Genomic DNA, 23,050 nt, shown 5'->3' with positions numbered 1-23,050 from the left:
CCCAGACACTCGCCATCTTCCTCTGTCCTTTCTTCCTCCCCTATACCGACCCTCCTCTCAGCTGAAGGAGCATTCATGACGTTGTGGCGTCCTACATAGTGAGTGCCAGCCTGTGCTGCACCCAGGTGCCCTTAAGTGGCAGTGCGCCCTAGGCGGCCACCTAGTTTTACTAGTGGAAGCACCGGCCCTGCATCCGTCTGCTCACAGACTTACATGGAACTTCCAATCAGGTGCAACTATGTGAAAATCTGCATGACATATAGGGGGAGATGTACTAAAACTGAAGAGTGCAAAATCTGGTGCAGCTCTGAATAGAAACCAATCAGCTTCCGGGTTTTATTGCCAAAGCTTAAATGAACACGATGAAGTTATAAGCTGATTGGTTACCTTGCATAGCTGCACCAGATTCAGATTTTAGTAGAACTCTCCCATAGTTTGCTAAAGCACTAGGCTCTTGGATTGAATGGGAGAAATCTAAAGGTGTATGGCTCATTTATCATCCAAGAAGCAGACAGGTGACACACAAAGCTGAAAAGTTGAAAAAGGGGATGGTGGTATCAGGAAAGACAAGGAGTGCCCAGGAGCACATTCATGCGCCAATGCCGATTGCCCAACAGCCATGCCCATTTCCATACGCCTGCGCATGCGCACACGTGTGCACACCGGCATGCGTGCCCATCACCAGACTGGCGCCAGGTGGGCTATTTAAACCACACTGCACTATGATTCTTTGCCTTTTGATCTACTACGCCTTGTTATCTGCTATATCCCGATCCTGTTGCCGACCTGACCTGTCTCCACTTCGCATGAACTCTGCCTGTACTGACTTGGCTTGCCTTCGGATTATGTCTTGCCTGCTCCTTTGCTATCTTCCTGATCATTGCTGACTCTTGGTCTGAACTCCGATTATCCGCCTGCCTGCTGTGTCTTCCTGATTCGCCCGCTAGATCCTGACCCGGCTCTGATATCCATCCAGTCTGCGGCCATCATCCGCTACCAGTCACCCGCAGTCGCTGAGTTCCTGTTGCTCTGTTGCTAGAATCTGCCGGCCGCTGCTCTTGCTGCCCTGCATCCTCAGCTAGCCTGCATCTTGACCATACAGACTACTCAGCTGACATCACAGACCTGCCAGGCACTCGTGCCACTCCTAGCTCTCGTGCCACCTGTCTGCTCTACCAGGGGCACCGAGCGGGAGGTGGAAGAGGACACCTTCATCTCCACGTCAGGCTCCACCACCAGGTACGTGGAAGGTGGTGTCACAACACTGCTGGCTATGTTACAAATACTCTGGCATCTAAGAGGTCATGTATGTGTTTTAGGCCCCAAGTATACGGGTGTTTAGGCCCAATGCATGAGGCCTTGGCATTTAGATGTGGGTGGAGGGTACAGGTGCACCATCTAGACCTGATACTGGCAGCCTGTCAAATTATTAACCGGCTGCCTTAAGTCCCATCAGGAGACATTAGTCTTCATCAAGCCTTAATGATGGTCCCCTAGGGCATTCTGTTGTGATTTTATCAACCACTCGCCCTCCATAGGATTTACCCCCTTCCTGACTACGCCATGTTTTGTGATACGCAGAGCAATACATGCGGTGTGCAGGAGCTGACAGGGGAGAGATCTGTGTTGTTTACATACAGACCTCTCCCCCATCAGTGATACTTGTCCATCGCCGGGTGCCAGCAGGGACCGGGTGATCGACAGCTGAAGCCGCCTACCCGGAAATGCAAATTCATGTATATATATGTGATTTTGCGCATCCCTGCCACCCTGTAGCAGTATTTCTGCTATTGTGCAGTGAGCAAGTGGTTAACATGGACTGCTTAAGCCCTGAAGAAGGGGGGAGGCTTATTCCCCAAGAGACACATTGGCTGTATTTGATGCTCCTAATCATCAAATGGCTGAAAAATTCCTTCAAGTGAGATGAAGCTCTATAACCCTAGGTTCACATCTGTGCGGGTGGTGCGAAAATCCGTGCAGCTGCACCACCCGCACAGAGAAATGCGGACCCGTGGGCGGGTACCATTAGTTCTAATGGTACGCCGCCCGCACTGGAAAACGCAACCCTACTGGGAACCGAGGTTCCCGTGCAGGCTGTGTTTTCCAAAGAAGTGCAGGAACTTCTTCCCTGTGTGTCCCAAGCACGGGAGTCCATTCAAAAGAAAACACGCCCCGCACGGCTGCATATATGTGAAGCGGGGGTAAGAGGCTGACATCTGCTGTTACTGGATGGTGCACAGAGCTGTACTTACATTTAGTGTGGTATGTGCACAGGAACGAATGTCTGGCACGCAACGGAGACTGCACTCTGACCATTCACCCCGGGCACATACTGCAGTAAATGCAGGCCCTGCTCGGTGCACCGTCCAGCCCCATCCAGCTGCAGAAGCTGTCAGCCTCTCATAGGGTTTGACAGGCTGCCATCACTGGGCTTGTACAATGCCCATGTACCTTTTGCTTACACCCAAAGACTGGAGCTTCATGCACCAGGGCTAAAAGTAGAGGGTTGAGATTTACAAAAACTGGTGCACAGAGAATCTGGTGCAGCTCTGCATAGAAACCAATCAGCTTCCAGGTTTTATTGTCAAAGCTTAACTGAACAAGCTGAAGTTAGAAGCTGATTGGCTACCATGTACAGCTGCACCAGATTCTGAGTGCTCCAGTTTTAGTAAATCTCCCCCATAGAGTGCATGGAACCTAAGCTGTGTTCTGCTTTAGCACATAGGTATCACTTTCCATTTTTTCTGCTGTCTGCGTGACATGCCGCGCTGCTTTATACCAATAAACGACGCTGATGCCACAATAGTCACAGTCAGTTATAGTGGTGTTAAAGTCATGCTGCGCCCACGGTCCCCAGTGCTGCTAGACATGGGCTCCTATAACCATAGTGACCTCCTTACTCTGGGGGCAGTTGGTGTGATCTCTGTGTCTAGCTTGCATCGTGTGGTTCCATACGTAGGAAATACAGAAAGGTGAGGAAGCCTAAATGTGACATCCTGTGCGCTGTGGTTTACACTGCCTCATGTCACATCTCTGAATAGAGGAAGCTGCTCATTTCATAAGGCATCGCTGCACTAAATAATGACACTATGCCATCATGTAGTGGCTATACAGGAGGATCTGCTCACATTTATAGGAATTCACCGAAAAGTAGTACTGACAGGTGAATTTAAACGGCTAATAAACAGAAATGATGTTACTTTAATAAAATACTTTATTCAAAGGCGTTTTAACCAGTTAATGAGGACAGGCAGTGGCTGTAGGCAAAACGAGGTATGGGTACGTTACTGCCTACATCCGGGTTTCGGGTGCACGTGCGCTCCCCCCTGCCAGCACCCACTGTGATTGTCTGCAAGTCCCAGCCAATGATCAATGATTACCGGCCAGGACCTGCTGATCAGCTTTGTATAACTACAGACAGGTAAACAACACAGAGCTCTGCATAGAGGGAGCGATCTGTCAGTTTCTCATCCCTGCAAAGAAGGAATGAGAAGCTCAGAGATCTCTTAGAAAAAGAAGCACACTTTACACACATTACACATAGTTAGGCACACATTTAACCCATTGATCGCCCTAGATGTTAACCCCTTCCCAGCCAGTGTCATTAGTACAGTGGCAGTGTATAGTATTATCACTGTTAACTGTATTAATGTCACTGGTGATGTGTCAGATTGTCCGCCACACTCCTGCAGTCCAATTATAAGTTGCTAATCACTGCCATTAATAGTATTAAAAAAAAAAATTCTAGTATACTGTATATATGATAGGTGCTATAACTTTCACTTAAACCAATCAGTATACTCATTGGGATTTTTTTTCATCAACGAAATTTAGCTGAATACATTTTGGCCAAAATTTATGAAGAAATGTGATCTTTTAAATTTTTAATATTGGATATGTTTTATAGCAGAAAGTTCAAAATATTGTGTTACTTTTTCAAAAATTCTATTTGTTTGAAAAAAATTATATAAATTTTGTTTGGGAACAGCATTGCATGACTGCAGAAATTGCCAGATAAAGTAGCGCAGTGCCAAATAGCACAAAATAGCCTGGTCATGAAGGGGGTAAAACCTTTCCGGAGCTGAAATGGTTAAATAACATATATGAGTAAATCTGTTAAAGGAAACCCATATCTAATAAGCTTGAAGGCTGGCTTTGCTGATTTTATGCTCTAATTATACTAGTTCCGTGGCTCTCATCATGCTTTCAATACTCACTGAACCATTAGGCCAGCAGGGACCGGCCAAGATTCCATCCATCTATGGGCAGGCTGGTTGATCCATCGTTTGACTTCAGTACAACCAGCCTGTCTGATTTCTTGCATGCCACCACTGCTGGCAGCTAGAGCTACCAGCAGTGATCATTGTGTTCTGCCAGCAGGGAAGGCTCCCCACCAGCAGAACACAATAGAAATGCAGGAGGGATTCCCCTGACACGGACTGTGTTGATGGGGGAATTGAGTGATTTTCTTTCCTGCAACCCATGGTTGAAGGAGAGAAAATTGCCTAATCTATGGCTTGATTGAGGCAGACCAGGAATTCAGACGTCACTGATTTTTCTGATCTGGGTGTTTTTTCTTTATCAGTGTCTCTGCAGGTATTAAAGCTAGTGACAGCCAGGTAATTAGCATTTCGAAAAGATTGTCAGCAAACAGAGACTTTGTATTCATTCTAGTACATGTTACTTCTGGGCCTCATTCACACAGGCATTAAGAACTGGTATTTGCATCATGTTAACAAAGCTTTCCAGGCATTTTGCAAAACATATTTTGCAAAACATATCTCTTTTCTTTACACAAATAATGAACAGTTTAGTATAGCTTCGCGTTGAGTTTGATATTGCGCACAACGTTTGGCAAAAGTTGCAACTTGCAAGGCTTGTCAAATGCTCCTTTTTCTGGGATGGAATATTGTAAGTTCCAAAAATTGCAATACCAAACTGAATATTTTTTCTGGAGTGAACATCAGGGCTGATCATACTACAGCCTACAGGCTGAATGAAAAAGATCTAACAGTTCCCTGTATCTGCACTACACAGTGCAGATATGATGGGCTATGGTACCCTATTGTACCCTGACTGCCAGCAGCGGTAGCTGTCAGAATACCTGAACAGTGGCTACATTTAATTGGATACAACTGCTGTTCAGCTGTTAAAATTCCACCTGGCACCTTTGATTTTTCAGTTGAGGAATGTCTGGTGGGATTTGGACCAACAAGGACACTCATGAAGCTACTTTCAGCCCATTCCATGAAGCTCTCTATGCACTGTTGTTGTACTAATCTGAAGGCCACACCAACTTTAGTTATTGACTCTGCAGACAGTTAGAGACTTCTTCGCACTGTGTGCTTCAGCGTGCGCAGACCCTGCTCTGTCATTTTACGTGGCCTACCACTTCATGGCTGAGTTGCTGTTGTTACAAGTTGTTTCCACTTTGTTATCATACTACTAATAGCTGCCCGTAAAATATTTAGTAGTAAGGAAATGTCACGGATGGATTTATTGCACAGGTGGCAACCTATCACGGTACCACGCTTGAATTCACTGAGCTCCTGAGAGCGACCCATTCTTTCACAAATGGTTGTAGAAGCAGTCTGCATGCCTAGGTGCTTGATTTCATACACCTGTGATCATGGAGGTGATTGGAACACCTGAATACAATAATTTGGAGGGGTGGCCCAATACGTTTGGCAATATAGTGTAGCTGCAAAGGGTGGGCCAACTCAATATTGAACCATATGGATTAATATTGGGATGCCATTATAGTTCATGTGCTTTTAAAGGAGTCCCAATACTTTTGGCAATATGGTGTATGTAAGGGCAAAAAAAAAATCTCCACAATACATGCATTTCCCCATGATTTACCACTTTAGAGATCATGCAAGTACAAAAAAAACTGTTAACCTACCAAAAATGCACTCATTTCCTACATCGTGTTGTGAGCTGATAATGCATAGCATATTTGGTGTCAGTCCTGCCCAGTTTTCATTTGCTAAACTATGCAGACCTAGTCAGTCTCCTATCTCCACATCATAGATGAGATAAAAACAGATAAGAACTGGGAAGTCTAATTACACTTGTTGAGATTACAAAGTAAATATGCACAGAACACCACTAAACCTCTTAACTGATGAACGGGAATCTATTTATTACTTATATATATGTTTTATTTATCTAGATATTTTTTATATCTATAAATTATATTGACAATTTACACAACACTTTTTTATATTGTACATTCACAGTAGCCCCTGCCCCCAAAGAACATACACATACCTTATACACATTTTTTTTTTTTTTAAAGTCCGCAAACGTGCAACTAAACGAAAAACCCGTAAGTGTTCACAAAAAAAGTGCAAGTGCAAAACACCACACGAAAAAGTGCACTTAGGGGTGTGCTTTGTCCTTCCCCCGAAGGGGATGGACCACTACCCTGATCCCCCGGGGCACGAAGCTCCTGACAGGGACAAGGTTCCCATCTGGTCCTCCTGGCCAAAAGGCCTGGTGGACCACCGTTCCTTGTGTCCAGCCAAAGCCAGACACCCAGTACTTGGTTAGGGGGCTCTCCCGAAGAGAAAACCCCCTAGGGACAGGGGAGGAAGGAACCAAAAGGCCACACATCCTCCCCCTAGACTTCAAGGCAGGCCCGAGGACCCACACCCTCCATCCTGTGAGGAAAACACACACATAAGTAAAGAAAAAGTGACAAAACATGGGAGGTGCAATAAATTAAATAAATAGAAAATAAAAAAGTGGTCGTGCCAAATAGTGCACAGGCCAGGCCCTGAGGCCCGTAGCAAAAATTGCCCTGGTCCTAGCCATAAGGCCTGGTCCTAAGGGTACTGTGCAGAAAAAGTTTGAAAACAAGTGACCATGTGCCATTTTCACACCGTGGGGTCCCACACCCAAGTGTTACTAAGGGCACCCCTGAGGCGACCACTCAGGGGGCACTTGTTTGCGGACTCTCTGCCTTCCCGACCCCTGGCCAGACCAAGGTAGACCATTCAAATCAGGAGGTACTGGGTCCCTCTGACGTTGCAAAGGGGAATTACTACCAGGCCCCAGCTACGTGTGGGCATCCAGGGTTATGTTCCCCCCGTAATAGCCATCAGGACCCCCATCATACCAGTAGGGGTACTATACAAACAGTCATCCCCACAAGGTTAGGATGACCGTGGAGCACCCCCACTGGACACTGATAAGAACAGATACTACACTTAATCTTAGCCAAAAGGCCGAGAAGCGATACCTTATACACATTTTTTTGATTGAAAAGATACTTTTATTGCAGAAGCGTCAAAAACAACATGATACTTGTAATCGGGGTACATCTCACCCTGTACTGCGACGCAGCGCACCACATTGCAATACAGTTCCAAGCATACGATAAATACATTCAGAAATAAATACATTCGCTCAGCGGTATGATGCCTGACGTGATGTGCGTGGAGGATGAATCCCCCGGACCACCACGTCATGCATAACGCCGCTTACCCCAAAAACCACAGCATCCTAATACACAATACTTTTCCTAATGTCACGAAAACGAAAAACCGAAAGTCACAATCTACAATAAGCATCGGGTGTGTGGGGGGGGAGGGGAAGAAAGGGGGAAACACAGGCCCGAAGCTTTATTGAAGGGACAAAGACATGCAAGGGGGAGTAGGGGGAAGGGGAAATCTTCAGACGTCCTCTTCCTCCTTAAAGTCCATCAAGGAATAGTCTCTGAGCAGACTGAGGATCAGTCTGCGGCAGTCCTCAATGGACATCCTCTCCCGCTGGTGGATGAGGCGCTTTCTGGCGCACCATAAAGCGTCCTTAAAACAACACAGCACCCGCCAGGCGCCGTCAATGTCCTCCAGAGAAAAGGTTCCACAGAACAGTCCATTCAGCACCCCAAAGTGAGTGATGGCTGTCTGTGGTACAAAGTCTTTGAGTTCAGGTTCCAGGGCCCCCAACAGGGCCTGAGCAAATGAGCACTCCCAGAAAACGTGGTGAGACGTTTCCTCGTGGATGATGCAGAAGGGGCAGTGTCTGTATCTGCTCAGGTTCCTGGCATGCATAAATGTCCTGAGAGGCAACCCCCCTTGGATTGCCATCCATGCCAGGTCTTTGTGCCTATTGGTGAGAATGTCGGAAGAAACATTCCTCCAGACCACCTTGCAGGTGTCTGAAGGCAGGCCTGGAACCGACTCCAAAATGTCGCTTGCTCTGATCAGCTTGTAAATGGTCTTTGGCTTCCACAAGTCAGGCTTGACTCCCTGCAGCCCCTGCTCCCTGATGAACTTGAAGGTATCCAAGTAGTACCAAGGAGTGTCCCAGTTGTAGGGGATGGAACTGTCCCAAGTGTCCCACCCGAGGGACCTCCAGAGAGGCAACAGGAAGAAGCGAGACATTGCGTTCCCGCCAGAGTCCATAATCCGTTTGGGCAAAGTTCTGCGGATGCAGTTGCAAGCAAAGAACACCCTCAGCTGGGTGGCGATGTCGGGCACGCCCTTACCGCCCTTGAGGGGTTCCTTGAACATGACTGCCCGCTTCACTCTGTCCTATATGCGATACCTTATACACATATAGTACATACAGTATATATGCCAATTTGGACAAGAGCCAATTACCTACCAGCAGTTTTTGGTTTTATGAGAAGAAACCCATGCAAGCACAGAGAGAACATGCAAATACCATGCAGATAGTGTCCTGGTTGGGTTTTTTGGCATGTAGTATATTTCAGATATAAAAAAATGCTTTTACAGATCTATTTAGCAGATCAAAAGATAGCAAATAAGAGAAATTCATTGTTAGGATTTACATAAACTTTAATTCCACTCAGTTTGGCCCAATGCTTTATTTGAGTTTGCCATGTCTAATATAAATATGAAGGCTGGGTTTGCTGACCTCACCCCCTTGGTTGTCATGATGCTTTATTCCACTAGCAGACATACTGTATATGCTGTATATATACCCACTGAGAAAAGAGAGTCCATTCATTTTGAATGCATTACTGAGCATGGCCACCTGACCCTTTTTTTAATGCAATGCATGGCATTGAAAGGCTGTGTGTGCTGCTCACTGCAATACAGGTGCGTTGCCATTCAAAATGAGTGGAGCCACACTGCTAACATGTGCACAGGGCAGTACTGCAACTCAGAAGTGTGATCCTGGCCTGTGACAGTAAAATGTAATAGTCTTGTTAAAAATTGCTTCTTATTGCAATAATAGCTCAGAAGTGTATTTGCTGAAAGTTTCCTTTTAAATGAGAAGTTTGGGATTTTTTTAAAATCATACTTAACTACTTAGCTAGGTGGATGCAGCACTGATCCAATGCTGCATCTGTCCCCCGACTCTAAGGCTGAGAACTGAGCGATCAGACACCGCTGATCGCTCAGTTCTTCCTGCCACTCCAAGCAGAGAGCAGTGATTGTCAGTCTCTGCCTTCTGCTCTGCCCCCCCAATGCTGACTGGGTTGCGGGGGGGGGTGGGAGTGGCTGGATCAGGCTCTCAGCTGATCGCTAAGAGGCTGAGCCAGGTGCCCGTCCAGGCTTCTGGGTGGTTCCCAACCATATGGCCATCGAGTGATGATAGCCAGCAGCAGAGTGTATCCTGCTGTCAGCTGAGAACAGGTCACAGGAGTGCAGAATGAACTGCACTCCTGTGATCCACAGGAGAAGTATAGCCAAACAAGCTTTGGCTGTACTTCTCCTTTAAGTGTGTTTCTAAACTGTTCAGTGACAATGACACTGCAGGAAAATGAATTATAGCCATCTATGCTGCATTTTAGATACATTTTAAGTTTTGATGGCAGGGGAGCAGATCCAGAGCTCAGCTTTTTCAAGAGATCTTACTTGTCGTCAAGGATAAAGGACACTTACCCAGACTTAACTAGGCACTCATGGGTCTTCAAAATATCTCTAAGGCGTATAATGCGCAGAGGATCACGGTCCTAAAGATTAAAATGTAAAAGTGAGATTGGTCATAGATATAGGATTTCTTTATAATCAACACTATCACAAATGTGCAGGATGGGGAGACTTAAAGTGACACGTAACCTTGGTTTAAAAAAACAATTCTATTAAATTATGTATTCTTAACTCAAAAAAGTCCCTTCTATTGCATTCAGCCTCTTCCAAATCTCCAAATTCCTTTTTTTTCTGCTGTGATCCAACTTCCTATAGAGGGTGGCTATGTAGAAGCATAGCCATCTCTTTCTCAATCTTTAGATGGACTATTATTATTATTATATACAGGATTTATATAGAGCCAACAGTTTGCTCAACGCTTTACAATATACCTATTGGATGTGTAGTGTGCATACAGCACTGCACATGAGCACAATTAATGTGCACTGCTCATTTTAAACTACAGGAAGTAAGGGATAAAAAGCATGGGTTTGGGAGCTCACAACGGACCTTACAAGGAGGCAGAAAAAGACAGTAAGAAACAATTTCATGAAACATAGAATACAGGGCAATTCAGTAGCGGATGTGTATGGATTTTTTGCAAAATAATGATATTGTTTAGTGTCACTTTAACAAGATCTCTTAGATCTGTAATGGGAAATACCACTGAAAAGTTATCTATGAAGGAAATATTACTAATAGAATCTACAGAATACAGTTCAATAATCCATAATTTCTTTGTAACCGAATAGAGATTGAGGAGTCTGTCTGGGAGGATTTTGAAAGAGAACCCATGGAGCACCATGGAGGACATCCCATGAAGATCTCACCAGAGCGGGTCAGGCAAGAATGACACCTAAAAGGGGTGCTGGGGGAGGTGTGTCTGACCATATATCATACCCAAACAGGAGAAGTGTACTAAATGTGGCAAGGAAGGATGCTTTATTACCCAGTTATAACTCCTTTATATTATTTTAAGGATATGTTATCAGAACATCGAATACCTGATTTTCAAGCTCCCAGGTCAAAGCAAACCTGTACTTTGCCTGAACTAGTCAAAGCTGCTGGTACACTGAATGGAAGGCACTACTAGGTAGTAATACTTAAAATGACCCTTTCAAACCTCTAAAACACCCAATGGCAGGTCCTTATAATAGAAGAAGTATTATGCTCACCTCTCTGGTGGCCCGTGCCTCCCACATTCCCTCTGTGCAGTGCTGCTGCCTTCATGAGCATCAAAAGTGAGAGCATACTGTAGATTCATGGCTCGTTTTTTTTGCTCCACAGCACTTATAACCAGGTGATAGTACCCCTTTTAAGGAAACCCCTTCCCTGGGAGGATATGGTGGGTGAGGCTAGCTTAGTACCTAGAGTCGGAAGAGCCTGGGGCAGAGGGTGAGAGGAAGAGGCTACCTTCAGTATACAACCATGTAAGCTTCTAACCTCGGGAAGTGAACCCTTTGGGGTAGGGGTCTGATGCAGGCTCAGTTGGAGAACCCACTTATGGGGACCTGGGGTAAGGACAATAGATGAGTTGGACAGCCATCCTATGTTATTGTTGGACTTGCATTGTGCAGATTTATTGATATGAATAAAAAGCCAGTGGTGAAGGGTGTAATGGCCAAGAACTGTAAGTTGTAATTCTTCTACAGTAAAAACGTTAGAAGGCTGAACGTGTGGACATTCCTTATTTGTGGTGATGAGCCTTGGGCCGGGAGAATGTGAGTCAAAGATGGTGGAGTTTCTCCATGTTGAAGGTGTGTGTGTATCTTATCTTGTTCTTTAGCAGGACGGTGGGAGGGGCCCTTGGCCAGCATGGTCATTGCTGGTGACAATTTGGGCCCTGCTAAAACACTCACTGCAGAAACATTGTACTTAGCTGAATGTCCCACCATATAAAAAAGTATTTGTTTAAAATTACATCTGTGGCTGCTGACATTGAGGTCCCTATACACTTAAAGGTTGGGGGTTAGGTGGTCTATCACATCTCTAAAAGGGCAATAAAAATTAATTTATGCTATAGCAAGGCAAAGGTCCAGGTCTAATCACTAAATATTTTCATCGTGGTTGGCTATTAGAAAGGATTCATTACCTTTTCACATTTGTAGTAGCTAATTGAAAAAGTGTCCAAGACAAAGTATCTTCTTTTCCAGTTTTTCCTCTGCAAAAAAGAAATAAAAAATTACTTTTCATAATTTGAGTATTTTGGTGACTGAGGCTGAAATAATTAACTGGTTTCCCAAAAGAACACTTAAATTATAAATGTTCAATAAATGTTATTAAATCCCTAATCAAACATATCAGTGTTCTCGGCTATGTTTTAATTTACATTCGGACTACTAGCACATGCACTGTTTAAGCTACATTAAAGACATGTCTATGAAGATAACTGTCATAGATGCCAGTGTGCTTATGTGAGCTCTCAAGCGAACTTTAAACCTTCAAATGACTGGTGTCATAGCTGGTCGCATGTGCAGCACAATAGCAAATGCAGATCTAAATAGAGACTAAGGCAGCATCATTCTTTGTGGATAACATAGTTTAGTTCTGCTTAAACAGTTCTATTTGAAATGTTGAAAAGCTCTGGATGGGGTTGAGTGTCAATGAGTCGGGATGGGAGTTCTGGATGGAGTTAAGGAACTCTGTAGCAGATTTGGTAGCACTGTATGGGATGAGGGTTCTGGAGAGGGTTGGGGGAAACTGGGGGATGAGGTCTCTGGAGAGGCTGGGATCTCGAGGAGGCTGGGGACTTTGCAAAGGTATTGTACAAGCTTGGGGGCTCTGTAGGGGCTGGGGGGGTACTGTGAGAGTTTGAAGGGCAGTGCTTGACACTGTTGAAGATTGGGAGCACTGTGGGGGAGGGCTAGTAAAGGCTCTGCAGTAGGCCGGAGGCACTGCAGGGGGCTGGGAGGGGGTGGGCACTGTGGGAAGCTAGGTGGCACTGTAGGATATTGTTGAGCACTGTGGAAGGTTGAGGGGCACTGCCGTCCTCAATGGAAACTTGAAGTGAGGACACATTTCATGATAACTGCAGTAAATTTCACATGACTGGGATTGCTATGTGCTTCCTGGGAAAGGAGTCTCAGTCCCATAGAACTAGCAGGTGCTGAGTCCAGGCCTGATTGGCTATACTGGGCCTTGCATTCTATGGGTATAGTATGTAGGATTGGTTTCTGTTAAAAAGGATGGCCGAAACACCACAACCAACAGTGGTCCTGGTGAACCTCAGCTTGCATCAGTGTACTGGGGTACATGCCAAATCATAAACTGGCATAATGTGGTGTGGGGGAGGTCATTTTGTATGTTTGCAATAGATATAAAGAGGTGATCCCACTGTTAACGTGCATGTCACAGCAAAATGAAACATATGCAGTACAAGTCTGCAGTAAATGCACATTCTGCCATCTTTTATCCCTTTAAACACCCTACAGGTACAGAAAAATACCAGAAATGCACTCAGAGCTGAGTGGTATCAACCAGCAGCTCAACAGGCTGTCTCTTTGATGGAGGAGCTGTCTCTTTGCTAGATGAGCTTTCTCTTTGCTGGTTGAGCTGTCTCTTTGCTGGAGGGGCTGTCTCTTTGCTGGAGGGGCTGTCTCTTTGCTGGATGAGTTGTCTCTTTGTTGGACGGCTGTCTCTTTGCTTGATGAGCTGTCTCTTTGCTGGACAGGCTGTCTCTTTGCTGGATGAGCTGTCTCTTTGCTGGACAGCTGTCTCTTTGCTGGAAGAGCTGTCTCTTTGCCCAGTTGGGTCCAGCAAAGAGACATCCCAATCCAGCAAAGAGACAGCCAAGTCAAAGAAAGGACATCACCATCCAGAAAAAAGACATCCCTGTCAAACAAAGAGACATCCCAATCCAGCAAAGAGACAGCCAAGTCCAAGAAGGGACATCCCCATTCAGCAAAGAGACATCCCTGTCCAGAAAAGAGACATCCCGTCTTTGCTATATGGGGATGTCTCTTAGCTGGATTGGGCCATCTCTTTGAATATATATGGGGCACTGTGATTAGATCTCTAGGGGTACTGTAATGTAAAGGGGCACTGTGATATAAAGGGGACTGCGCTGTGAAGGGGCACTGTAATCAATACAGGACTGATTCCGTGAATATTCTGTCACCAACTGCCCCCGCAAATTCCCTTGCACCCCCAACCCCCCCAGAAATTGGCTGCTCAGTCTAAAATGCCCGTGCCTATTTTTTGTCCCAGTCCGGGCCTGTGTGTGGTACAGGTTTATCAATCTTCTACGTTCATTTCTTTCACTGTAACATCTCTGCTGAGTCCCTGTAACCACATAAACCAAAGATGATGACATGAAGGGTTACATATTAGACACACCCTTCCAGAAGCCTCAACTGACACAACTGATCATTATCAATCACATGCCAATTCCCAGAACACACAGATGAGCTATATTGTAAAGTATGTGCAAACCCAATCACTGAAATCTTATGTAAACTTGAACATAGTGAAGTGGCCCGGTCACCGCAGGATCACTTGTAAATCAAGCCCAACCTGTAAAAGACAAGGCTGTATACTTCCCAGCGGTCTATGTGTTGAACTTCACTGTTCCCTGGTGGATTTGGGGTGTGTCAAATACCTGCTCCACCTTGTAATACAATTTCACAAGTCATTCACATTAAGATTTGAATCATTTTTAAATTGTGTGGCATTCCTCCTGTTGCAAGCTGTGGTTCATCCTGTAGGGATACACAAACCAGCCAGAGGAACCCCAACAGAAGGAATGCTGATGATTTATAAATAATGAAAATGACTTTTGATATTGTATAAGCATGTTCAAACTTATATGAGATTTTAGTGGTTGGATTTGCATATATATATATATATATATATATATATATATATATATATATATATATATATATATATATGTAGCTCTACCCCCTTACAGTGTTACTAAACCCACAACAGTAAAATCAGTCTGTATATGCAGCAAAGCATGCTTGTTATACTCACTGTGGAACCTAAGGGGTTAATCCTCCACACTGTGTAAAAAGGCTGTTTGATCCTGTCTCCTATGATCCTCCTCTTAATCTACTGTCCCTAATCCATCTGCTGATAGAGCAGAGCCTTGGGGGCGAGCTGCACATGCTCAGTTTGGTGTGTATTGCTAGACAGTTTTTCTTGGGAGAGTGCATGTGAACAGCACAGGGCCAATCAGCATTTTCCAGAGGGTCAGGGGTTCTGCAGCCTCATAGGAGAGAATGAAAACTCCTCCTTCAAACTTTAATCAGTGCTCTGTTGGACACTGATAGAAGTCACAAGACTGCTATATACTGCTGATGAGAAAAGGTATTTAGCAGTTTATATTGACTAAAATAATTAGAGTTCCATGTTCTGTGTACTGTGGGAGACCAGATATACTGAATAAAGGGTCATGGGTTTAGTAACACTTTAAGGGCCACTGAGTACTTTTGGGTTCTGTGTCTAAACCCCTCAACCCCTGCTGACACCACCATAAACATTCAAACAGTAGGACTCCCTGGCTTGGAACCATAATATAAACACACATATTCTAGGGTGGGGGTCGGCAACCCATCGATCACGGGCAGGTGATAGGTAGACCGCGAACAGGTACCTGAGCTGCCAACCCCGCTTTTTAGTTGCCGGTCCCTCTCCCCCAGCCTCCCCTGCTGCTGCTGACATTTTCAGTGCACAGTGGAGAGTGGAAGACTGCAGGGCTCAGGACGGAGGGCGGGAGGAGGATATGGCCAAATGAACTTTTCATATTAACCCGCAGGTGATTGGTTGCTAGGTCGGTCTTAGCAAGGAGGCTGGGGGAAGGGGCAGCAGAAAACATTGCTGGGGGGAGGGGGCCAGAGGTTACTGCTATGGGGAAAAAGGGGGTGGCAGAGGACACTACTCGGGGGGGGGGGGAGTGATGTGCAGAGGAAACTGCTATGGGCAGGGCTACCCCCATAGTAGTATCCTCTACCGCCCCTCACATCACACACACACACACACACACACACAGTAGTGTCCTCTGCCCCCCCTTTCCCCAATAGCAGTGACCTCTGGCCCCCTTCCCCCCCCAGCAATGTCCTCTGCCCCCCTTTCCCCCATAGCAGTGACCTTTAGCACTCCCCCCCCCCCCACCAGCAGTGTCCTCTTCCCCCCAACCTTCTCTTCCATGGACAGATGTTTTAAAAGTCTGATTTCCCAGCACATGACTGGGGATTGGGATTTTTCTGCCCACCCTGGTGTTCTGAGGCAGCTGCCTAAGCAGCGTTATGCTGGCACCCAGGATACAGCTACTTAGGCAGCTGTCTTAGGGCACCAGGGTAGCTGGGGGGGGGCAGAACTATCCCAATCCCCAGCCACTAGCTGGGAGGTTCAGATTTGTTAAATACCTGCCTTCTGATGATCCCCTTTATTGTCCTCCTGGAGCAGCTAAAGCTAGCATCTCCTTGCACTCCCACCTGTGTACAGCTGCTGCAGGAGGAAAATCCAGGGGATCAGTTCTAGTAAAGCCTCCCCCGCTGCCCCTTGCATCTATGTTCCTCCTTTTTTCTGCTGCCTGGCCCTTCCCCCAAGTGTTCCCCTTTTAACAGGGCTCCTAAAAAAATTAAGAACAATAATAAAAAATAAAAATGTAAAAAAAAAGCTATGGACACCATCAACTGCCCTACTAACACCGTCCACTGCTCTGACACCATCCACTGCTCTACCTACTGACACCATCTCTGCCCTATTGACACCATCCACTGCCCTGCTGACTGACACCATCCACTGCTCTACTGACACCGTCCACTGCCTTACTGACTGACACTGTCCATTTTTAAGGTAGGTAAGTTTGTATTTTACAGTGATATTTGTTTAATTATATTTTTCTACATTTTCCTTGCTATTTAGTTAGGCCTTGCTAGTTTTTTGGTTTTTTTTTAAATAGCACTGAACCCCAGTATTCTTTGATCTCTTTCATGGGGTTCAAGTAGATCCCCACCTCTCAAAGGTTGCCCACCCCTGGTCTAGTGTCAACAAGTATTCTGGTTATATTGAGGTACATTGAGGTCAGAATAGTAAGAGTGCTAGCACAACAAAAAACACCAGTAGATGAGCATCAATATGAGTTAAAATGTTCTAAAAGTTCAACAAAATATTGTGACACAGTATCACTTTGAGCAATTCCCAAATGTCCTGCAGGATCAGAATTTAACATCAGTCCTCACCTCTGAGATGTCTCTACCCAAGTGAGCTAGGAGGAACTATCAAACTGTCAGGCTAACTCACTTTTGGACTCTCAGTTTCTTTGGTGAAAAGCGACAATGTTCCCTTTTGGTATCTCTTTTTATGAAAAGTATCCAATCTTCTGTGTGCTCGATGGGGCCCTAGTTGGTGCACATTCAGAATTTGTCCTTGCATGAAAGCAAGTCTCCTTCAAGATGGTATAGTGTCAGAAAACGAAAATTCAGCCTTGAAGTGATACTGAATTTAAATGAAATTTCTTTAATTGAAAAGGTGAAAGCAAAGAAGATTTACTAAGATTGTAAAAAGGGCGGAAGCAGACTTTAGCTGAGGTGGACTCCTCCTCATAGGTGGTAAGCTAGTCTACAGAAACAAGTTCAAAAGAGACCCTATTGTGATTCTGTAGGCAAGTACTGTAGCAAAGTCCTGAGGCTTAGGATGTTAATAAAACACTAACCAGTAGGCTGCAATAGGCTGGACAGTCTGGACCTCAGTGTGTAAGCTGTGATGTATGGTGTACTGAACTGAAAGAAACAATTGAACTTAACACAGGCACTTGCAACTTGTGATGATCTGGGTATGGAACCCTCTCACCAGCTCTGTAGCCTCAGTAGCATAGCAGGTAGACTCTAAGTAGGGGAGCCCCCGAGTTCTCTTGGTCCCTCTGTTAAGAAGTGATGCCAATGGTGATAACAACATCCACCTACCTGCAGGATTATCTGTCCTGCTTGTCAGTAATACCACTGGCCTGTGATCTGTCTTCCCTTCTCCACTGGCCCGGCCTTGATCTCCAGTGTCCCACACAGCCTTCTCCACACACCCGTTCTCTGTCCCTCACCATCCACTTCCTTCCTGTAAGGTTCCCCGGCTTCTAAATATATACACTCCCGTCCCTGTGCCAGCTCTTCTAGAAAATATAGTCTGTTAATATAGTTCTTCTTGTTTGAGCACAAAGATCCTGCTACCAACATATAAGTTCAACAAGGCTTTTCTTCAACAGAGTCTGCACAGCTGAACCGCAGAACACTGCCATCTTGTGTTCACTTAACATCCTGCAACCAGCATTATTGCAGGGTGTTACATACTGTATCAATACTGTATATATTTTACGGTATATACTGTATATGTATGTTCAGTCATATCTGACTCTTGTTGATTCTTTGGGCCAGCTGTCTGGGCACCATGTGTGATATGCTTGAAAGCACTTTTTCTATACAATTTCCCTTCCAAATTTTTTTATCAGGTGCATTGTCATGTTCTTCCCAATTGCTTGGCTTGAGACCGACAAGCAGAGTGTGATAACACAAATACATAACCAATGTGTATACACATACTAGAGCCAAGTTAAACAGGATTAAAGTAATTTACCAGCATAACCTTGGAGTTAGGGAGGAAACCCATGCAAATGGCACACTGATAGTGACCTACACATATGTTATCATGTATCTTCAGGCACTTTTTCTTAAGTTTTGAATAGAGTGGGGGAAAGTTCAGGTGACTGTAGATGGTTAGGTATTTTTGAGTTTAGCCAAACATCTGAACAAACATGGTGGATGGAGAAATTCCACAGATCGACTGGCCGAATTTCTATCCGACATCATTTGCCAGCTTAAGCCTCTCTGTCAAGTTTTATTGCTGTCTGTTTCCCCCATAGGGGAGATGTATTATTATTATTTATTACAGGTACTTACCAGGGGCGGACTGACAACTCATGGGGCCCCCGGGCAATAGGGGATCATGGGGCCCCTGTGTCCTTGCCCAAACTCAAAAAAGCCTATGAAAAAGGTACCAGGGGCATCTCATGGGGCCCCCTACTGACCCCAGGCCCTCGGGCAGTGCCCGAGTTTCCAAATGGTCAGTCCGCCCCTGGTACTTACTGTATATAGCGCCATCAATTTACGCAGCGCTTTACATATATATTGTACATTCACATCAGTCCCTAACCCTCAAGGGGTGTACAATCTAAGGTCCTTCTATTGGTACTGCTGACCATTGTCACCGTGATAGAATCAGGGTCCCTTGACATTATTATTATTATACAGTATTTATAAAGCGCCAATGGTTTGCTCAGCGCTGTTCATTACAAAGGGGGACATAACATGTGACAGAACAATACCAATACAATGCAAAACATGAGGGGATCGAGGGCCCTGCTCTTTCGAGCTTACAATCTAGGAGGACATCAGCAAATCTTTAAGGATTACCATGTTTTCTTATGGCCTTATGAAGGCCTACAATTCAACATCGATATTTTTATATGAGGATTGTGTCTTCTAGCATTAATATGTGGTTCACTGTTTTCATTACTAGATATATACCTATACTATTATGGTTACCCACTGATCTGATACTAATACTGATCTGATACTGATCTGATACTGATCTGATACTAATACTGATCTGATACTGATCTGATACTGATCTGATATTCCATGCTAGTTATATTCTCAGATTGGGCTCCTATTTCCAATTCTATTGGAGTTTCATATACATATTGTTTTTGATTGAAGTATAGCCAGATTGCTATTTTCCCACTATATGTATATCCCCACCATGGTGGTGAACCCCGATGTGTGTTTGCTGTTGATGCTGTTGATGCAAAAGACCTGTGAGTCGTTGCCATTACAGCATAACATGACCTATGGCCTGCCATGATGTCTTTTTCTTTTTTTCTTTTTTGGTTTTAAGGTTGTCTTGTGTATTGTCTTACATTGAGGTGATGGCTACTTGCAGTCTTGATTCAAATGTCTTTCATGTGCAATTTTGCTAATAAAGCCTATTTTCATAACTACAGTTGCAAGAAAAAGTATGTGAACCCCTTGGGATTACGTGGAGTTTTGCATGAATTGGGCATAAAATGTGCTCTGAACATCATCTAAGTCACAACAATAGAAGAACACAGTCTGCTGAACATAATACTACACAAACATTAGATGTTGCCATGGTTTAATTGCACATAACATGTAAACATTCACAGTGCAGGGAGGAAAAAGTATGTGAGGCCCTAGCTTAATGACTTCTCCCAGAGCTAATTGGAGCCAGGAGTGAGCCAACCTTGACTCCAATCAGTGTGATGATATTGGATGTGTTGCTGACAGCTGTCCTGCCCTTATAAAACACACACCTGTTTTGGGTTTACTGATTTCAAGAAGCACTGTCTGATGTGAACCATGCCTTGCAGAAAAGAGCTCTCAGAAGACCTACGATCAAGAATTGTTGACTTGCATGAAGCTGGAAAGGGTTACAAAAGTATCTCCAAAAGCCTTGATGTTCATGTGTCCATGGTAAGACAGACTGTCTACAAATGGAGAAAGTTTAGCACTGTTGCTACTCTCCCTAGGCGTGGTCGTCCTGTAAAAATGACTACAAGAGCACAGTGCAGAATGCTGCATGAGGTAAAGAAGAATCCCAGAGTGTCAGCTAAAGACCTACAGAAATCTCTGGCACATTCTAACATTTTTGTTGACACATCTACAATAAGGAAAACATTAAATAAGAATGGAGTACATGGGAGGACACCACGGAGGAAGCCATTGCTGTCCAAAAAGAATATTGCAGCACGTTTGAAGTTTGCAAAAGAGCACCTGGATGTTCCACAGCATTCCTGGCAAAATATACTATTATACAGATGAAACCAAGATTGAGTTGTTTGGGAAGAACACACAACACTATGTGTGGAGAAAAAAAGGCACAGCACACCAACATCAAAACCTCATCCCCACTGTAAAACATGGCGGAGGGAGCATCATGGTTTGGGACTGCTTCGCTGCCTCAGGGCCTGGACGGATTGTTATCATTGATGGGAAAATGAATTCCAGAGTTTATCAAGACATTTTGCAGGAAAACGTACGACCATCTGTCCGCCAACTGAAGCTCCGCAGAGGATGGGTGATGCAACAGGACAATGACCCAAAGCATACAAGTAATTCAACAAAACAATGGCTGCAACAGCACAGAATACGCCTTCTGGAGTGGCCCAGTCAGAGTCCTGACCTCAATCCGATTGAAATGCTGTGGCATGACCTTAAGAGAGCGATTCACACCAGACATCCCAAGAATATTGCTACACTGAGACAGTTTTGTGAAGAGGAGTGGTCCAAAATTACTCCAGATGGTTGTGCAGGTCTGATGTGCAACTACAGGAAATGTTTGGTTGAGGTTATTGCTGCCAAAGGAGGGTCAACCAGTTATTAAGTCCAAAGGTTCACATACTTTTTACTCCCTGCACTGTGAATGTTTACATGTTATGTGCAATTAAACCATGGCAACATCTAATGTTTGTGTAGTATTATGTTCAGCAGACTGTGTTCTTCTATTGTTGTGACTTAGATGACGTTCAGAGCACATTTTATGCCCAATTCATGCAAAACTCCACGTAATCCCAAGGGGTTCACATACTTTTTCTTGCAACTGTATATGAGTATTTTGTCCTTTTTGTAACCGCTTTCTCTTGTGAATTCTTGATTCACGATTTTGTAGTTGTGTCCCTTGACATCAGAACTAACAGCTATCATGTGCATATACTCCCTACTGGAATGTGACTTGCTGCAAGTGTCTGCTGGTAAAAATGCGAATTGCAGGATGGAGATTATAAGGGTGGTTCAGTTTCTCAAAACAGGTGGTGACCTTAGTCATATACATAAATGATTTACACAGTAAAGCACATCTGTGAGAATGAGAACCTTTTCTTATGTATGTATGAAAACAGAGGGTGGGAAGTGTCCCGGTTCTTGAAATCAAGGTCACAGTTCAACAGACTGAGCACAATTGCTGCCTTAGTTCCCTCTTATTGGTGTAGTTTTGGATCAGACAGCACGTGCATTTTTCCCATTGCTCATGACCCCACAATCACCTGGAGCGCAGGGCGGTGTCACTGCACATAGCTGGCTGCTCGCCCTTCTGCGCTACAACTAATGAATGGAATATTTCAGCACTGATAATCACCCACACGCTGTAATTAAAATTCCAGTGTAAATAAGACCTATTTAATGACTTAATTATAGCTGTGTTTTATTTCGGTCCTAAAGCTTCATACAGAACAGAAAATGTGACAGGATCCCGAGCTTTTTCTTGGGATGCTATGGGGAAATGTGGCTGGAAGCTGGGCACTTTCTACACTCCTCACATTTTTACTTTTACTTTTTTCTAAGGTAAATACTTAAAGTAGAATTCCAGGTTTACTTTGACTTTTAATACTTCATTTGGGCCATGCTGGCTATAACAAACTATTTCCATTGCTAACTGATGCGCCTGCTGTATGTGTTGTGATATACTGCACTAATAAAAAATATATGACCCCATATTTCTCCATAAAGAGGACCTGTCACTAATTATTTCTATCACAAGGGATGCATGCATTTCTTGTGATAAGAATAAAAGTGATTACATTTTATTTTAACGGGACAGTGCAAAAAAAACAAACTTTAAATAAATAAAAAAAAAAAGTTTAAAGAGCCCCCATCCTGTAGTGGTGAACGCATACGTAGGCCATACCCACATATGTAAACGGTGTTCAAACCACACACGTGAGGTATCGCCAGGAACGTAAGACAAAGAACAAAAATTCTCAAACTAGACCTCGTCTGTAAATTTACACTACTAACCTGTAGAAATGTTTAAAGCATCACCCATGGAGATTTTTAAGTACTGCAGTTTCAAGCCATTCCACGAGCGTGTGTAATTTTAAAGCGTGATATGTTGGGTATCTATTTACTCGCTGTAACATCCTCCTTCATACTTTACAAAAAAATTGTGGTATATATTGTTTTTGTTTTTTAACCAGTGTATGTTTTTCAAAAAGATATATATTTATTCTTAAAAACTGCGCATTTCAGTTTTGGATATCGGCCAAGTGCATTTTGAATTTTTTGTTTTCGGTTTCTGCACCAGAATTTTCATTTGCACCACTAGCTATTACTGCTCATCTCCATCATCACAGGAGCTCTCAGACTCTGAGC

The 23,050-nt window shown here is 44.3% G+C and overlaps 1 protein-coding gene and 1 pseudogene across 1 annotated transcript in view; both read right to left on the bottom strand.

The window, feature by feature from the left end:
* Positions 1–23,050, bottom strand: part of PLEKHA2 (pleckstrin homology domain containing A2) — a 136,177-nt gene that overhangs the window by 22,997 nt on the left and 90,130 nt on the right. Inside the window, exons 8-9 of the mRNA XM_089661300.1 lie at positions 11,983–12,051; positions 9,864–9,934 (exon numbers count right to left, since the gene is read on the bottom strand). Coding sequence (XP_089517426.1) covers positions 9,864–9,934; positions 11,983–12,051 — 140 coding nt within the window. The remainder of the gene's footprint in view (positions 1–9,863; positions 9,935–11,982; positions 12,052–23,050) is intronic.
* On the bottom strand, positions 7,083–7,244 carry LOC149436960 (U2 spliceosomal RNA; annotated as a pseudogene).

This window comes from Staurois parvus, unplaced genomic scaffold (genome assembly GCF_062004578.1).
Source record: "Staurois parvus isolate SC_StPar_1 unplaced genomic scaffold, SC_StPar_1.0 ptg001328l, whole genome shotgun sequence".
NCBI lineage: Eukaryota > Metazoa > Chordata > Amphibia > Anura > Ranidae > Staurois > Staurois parvus.
Note: the sequence above shows the minus strand (reverse complement) of the source record. Positions and strands in the feature narration are given on the sequence as shown.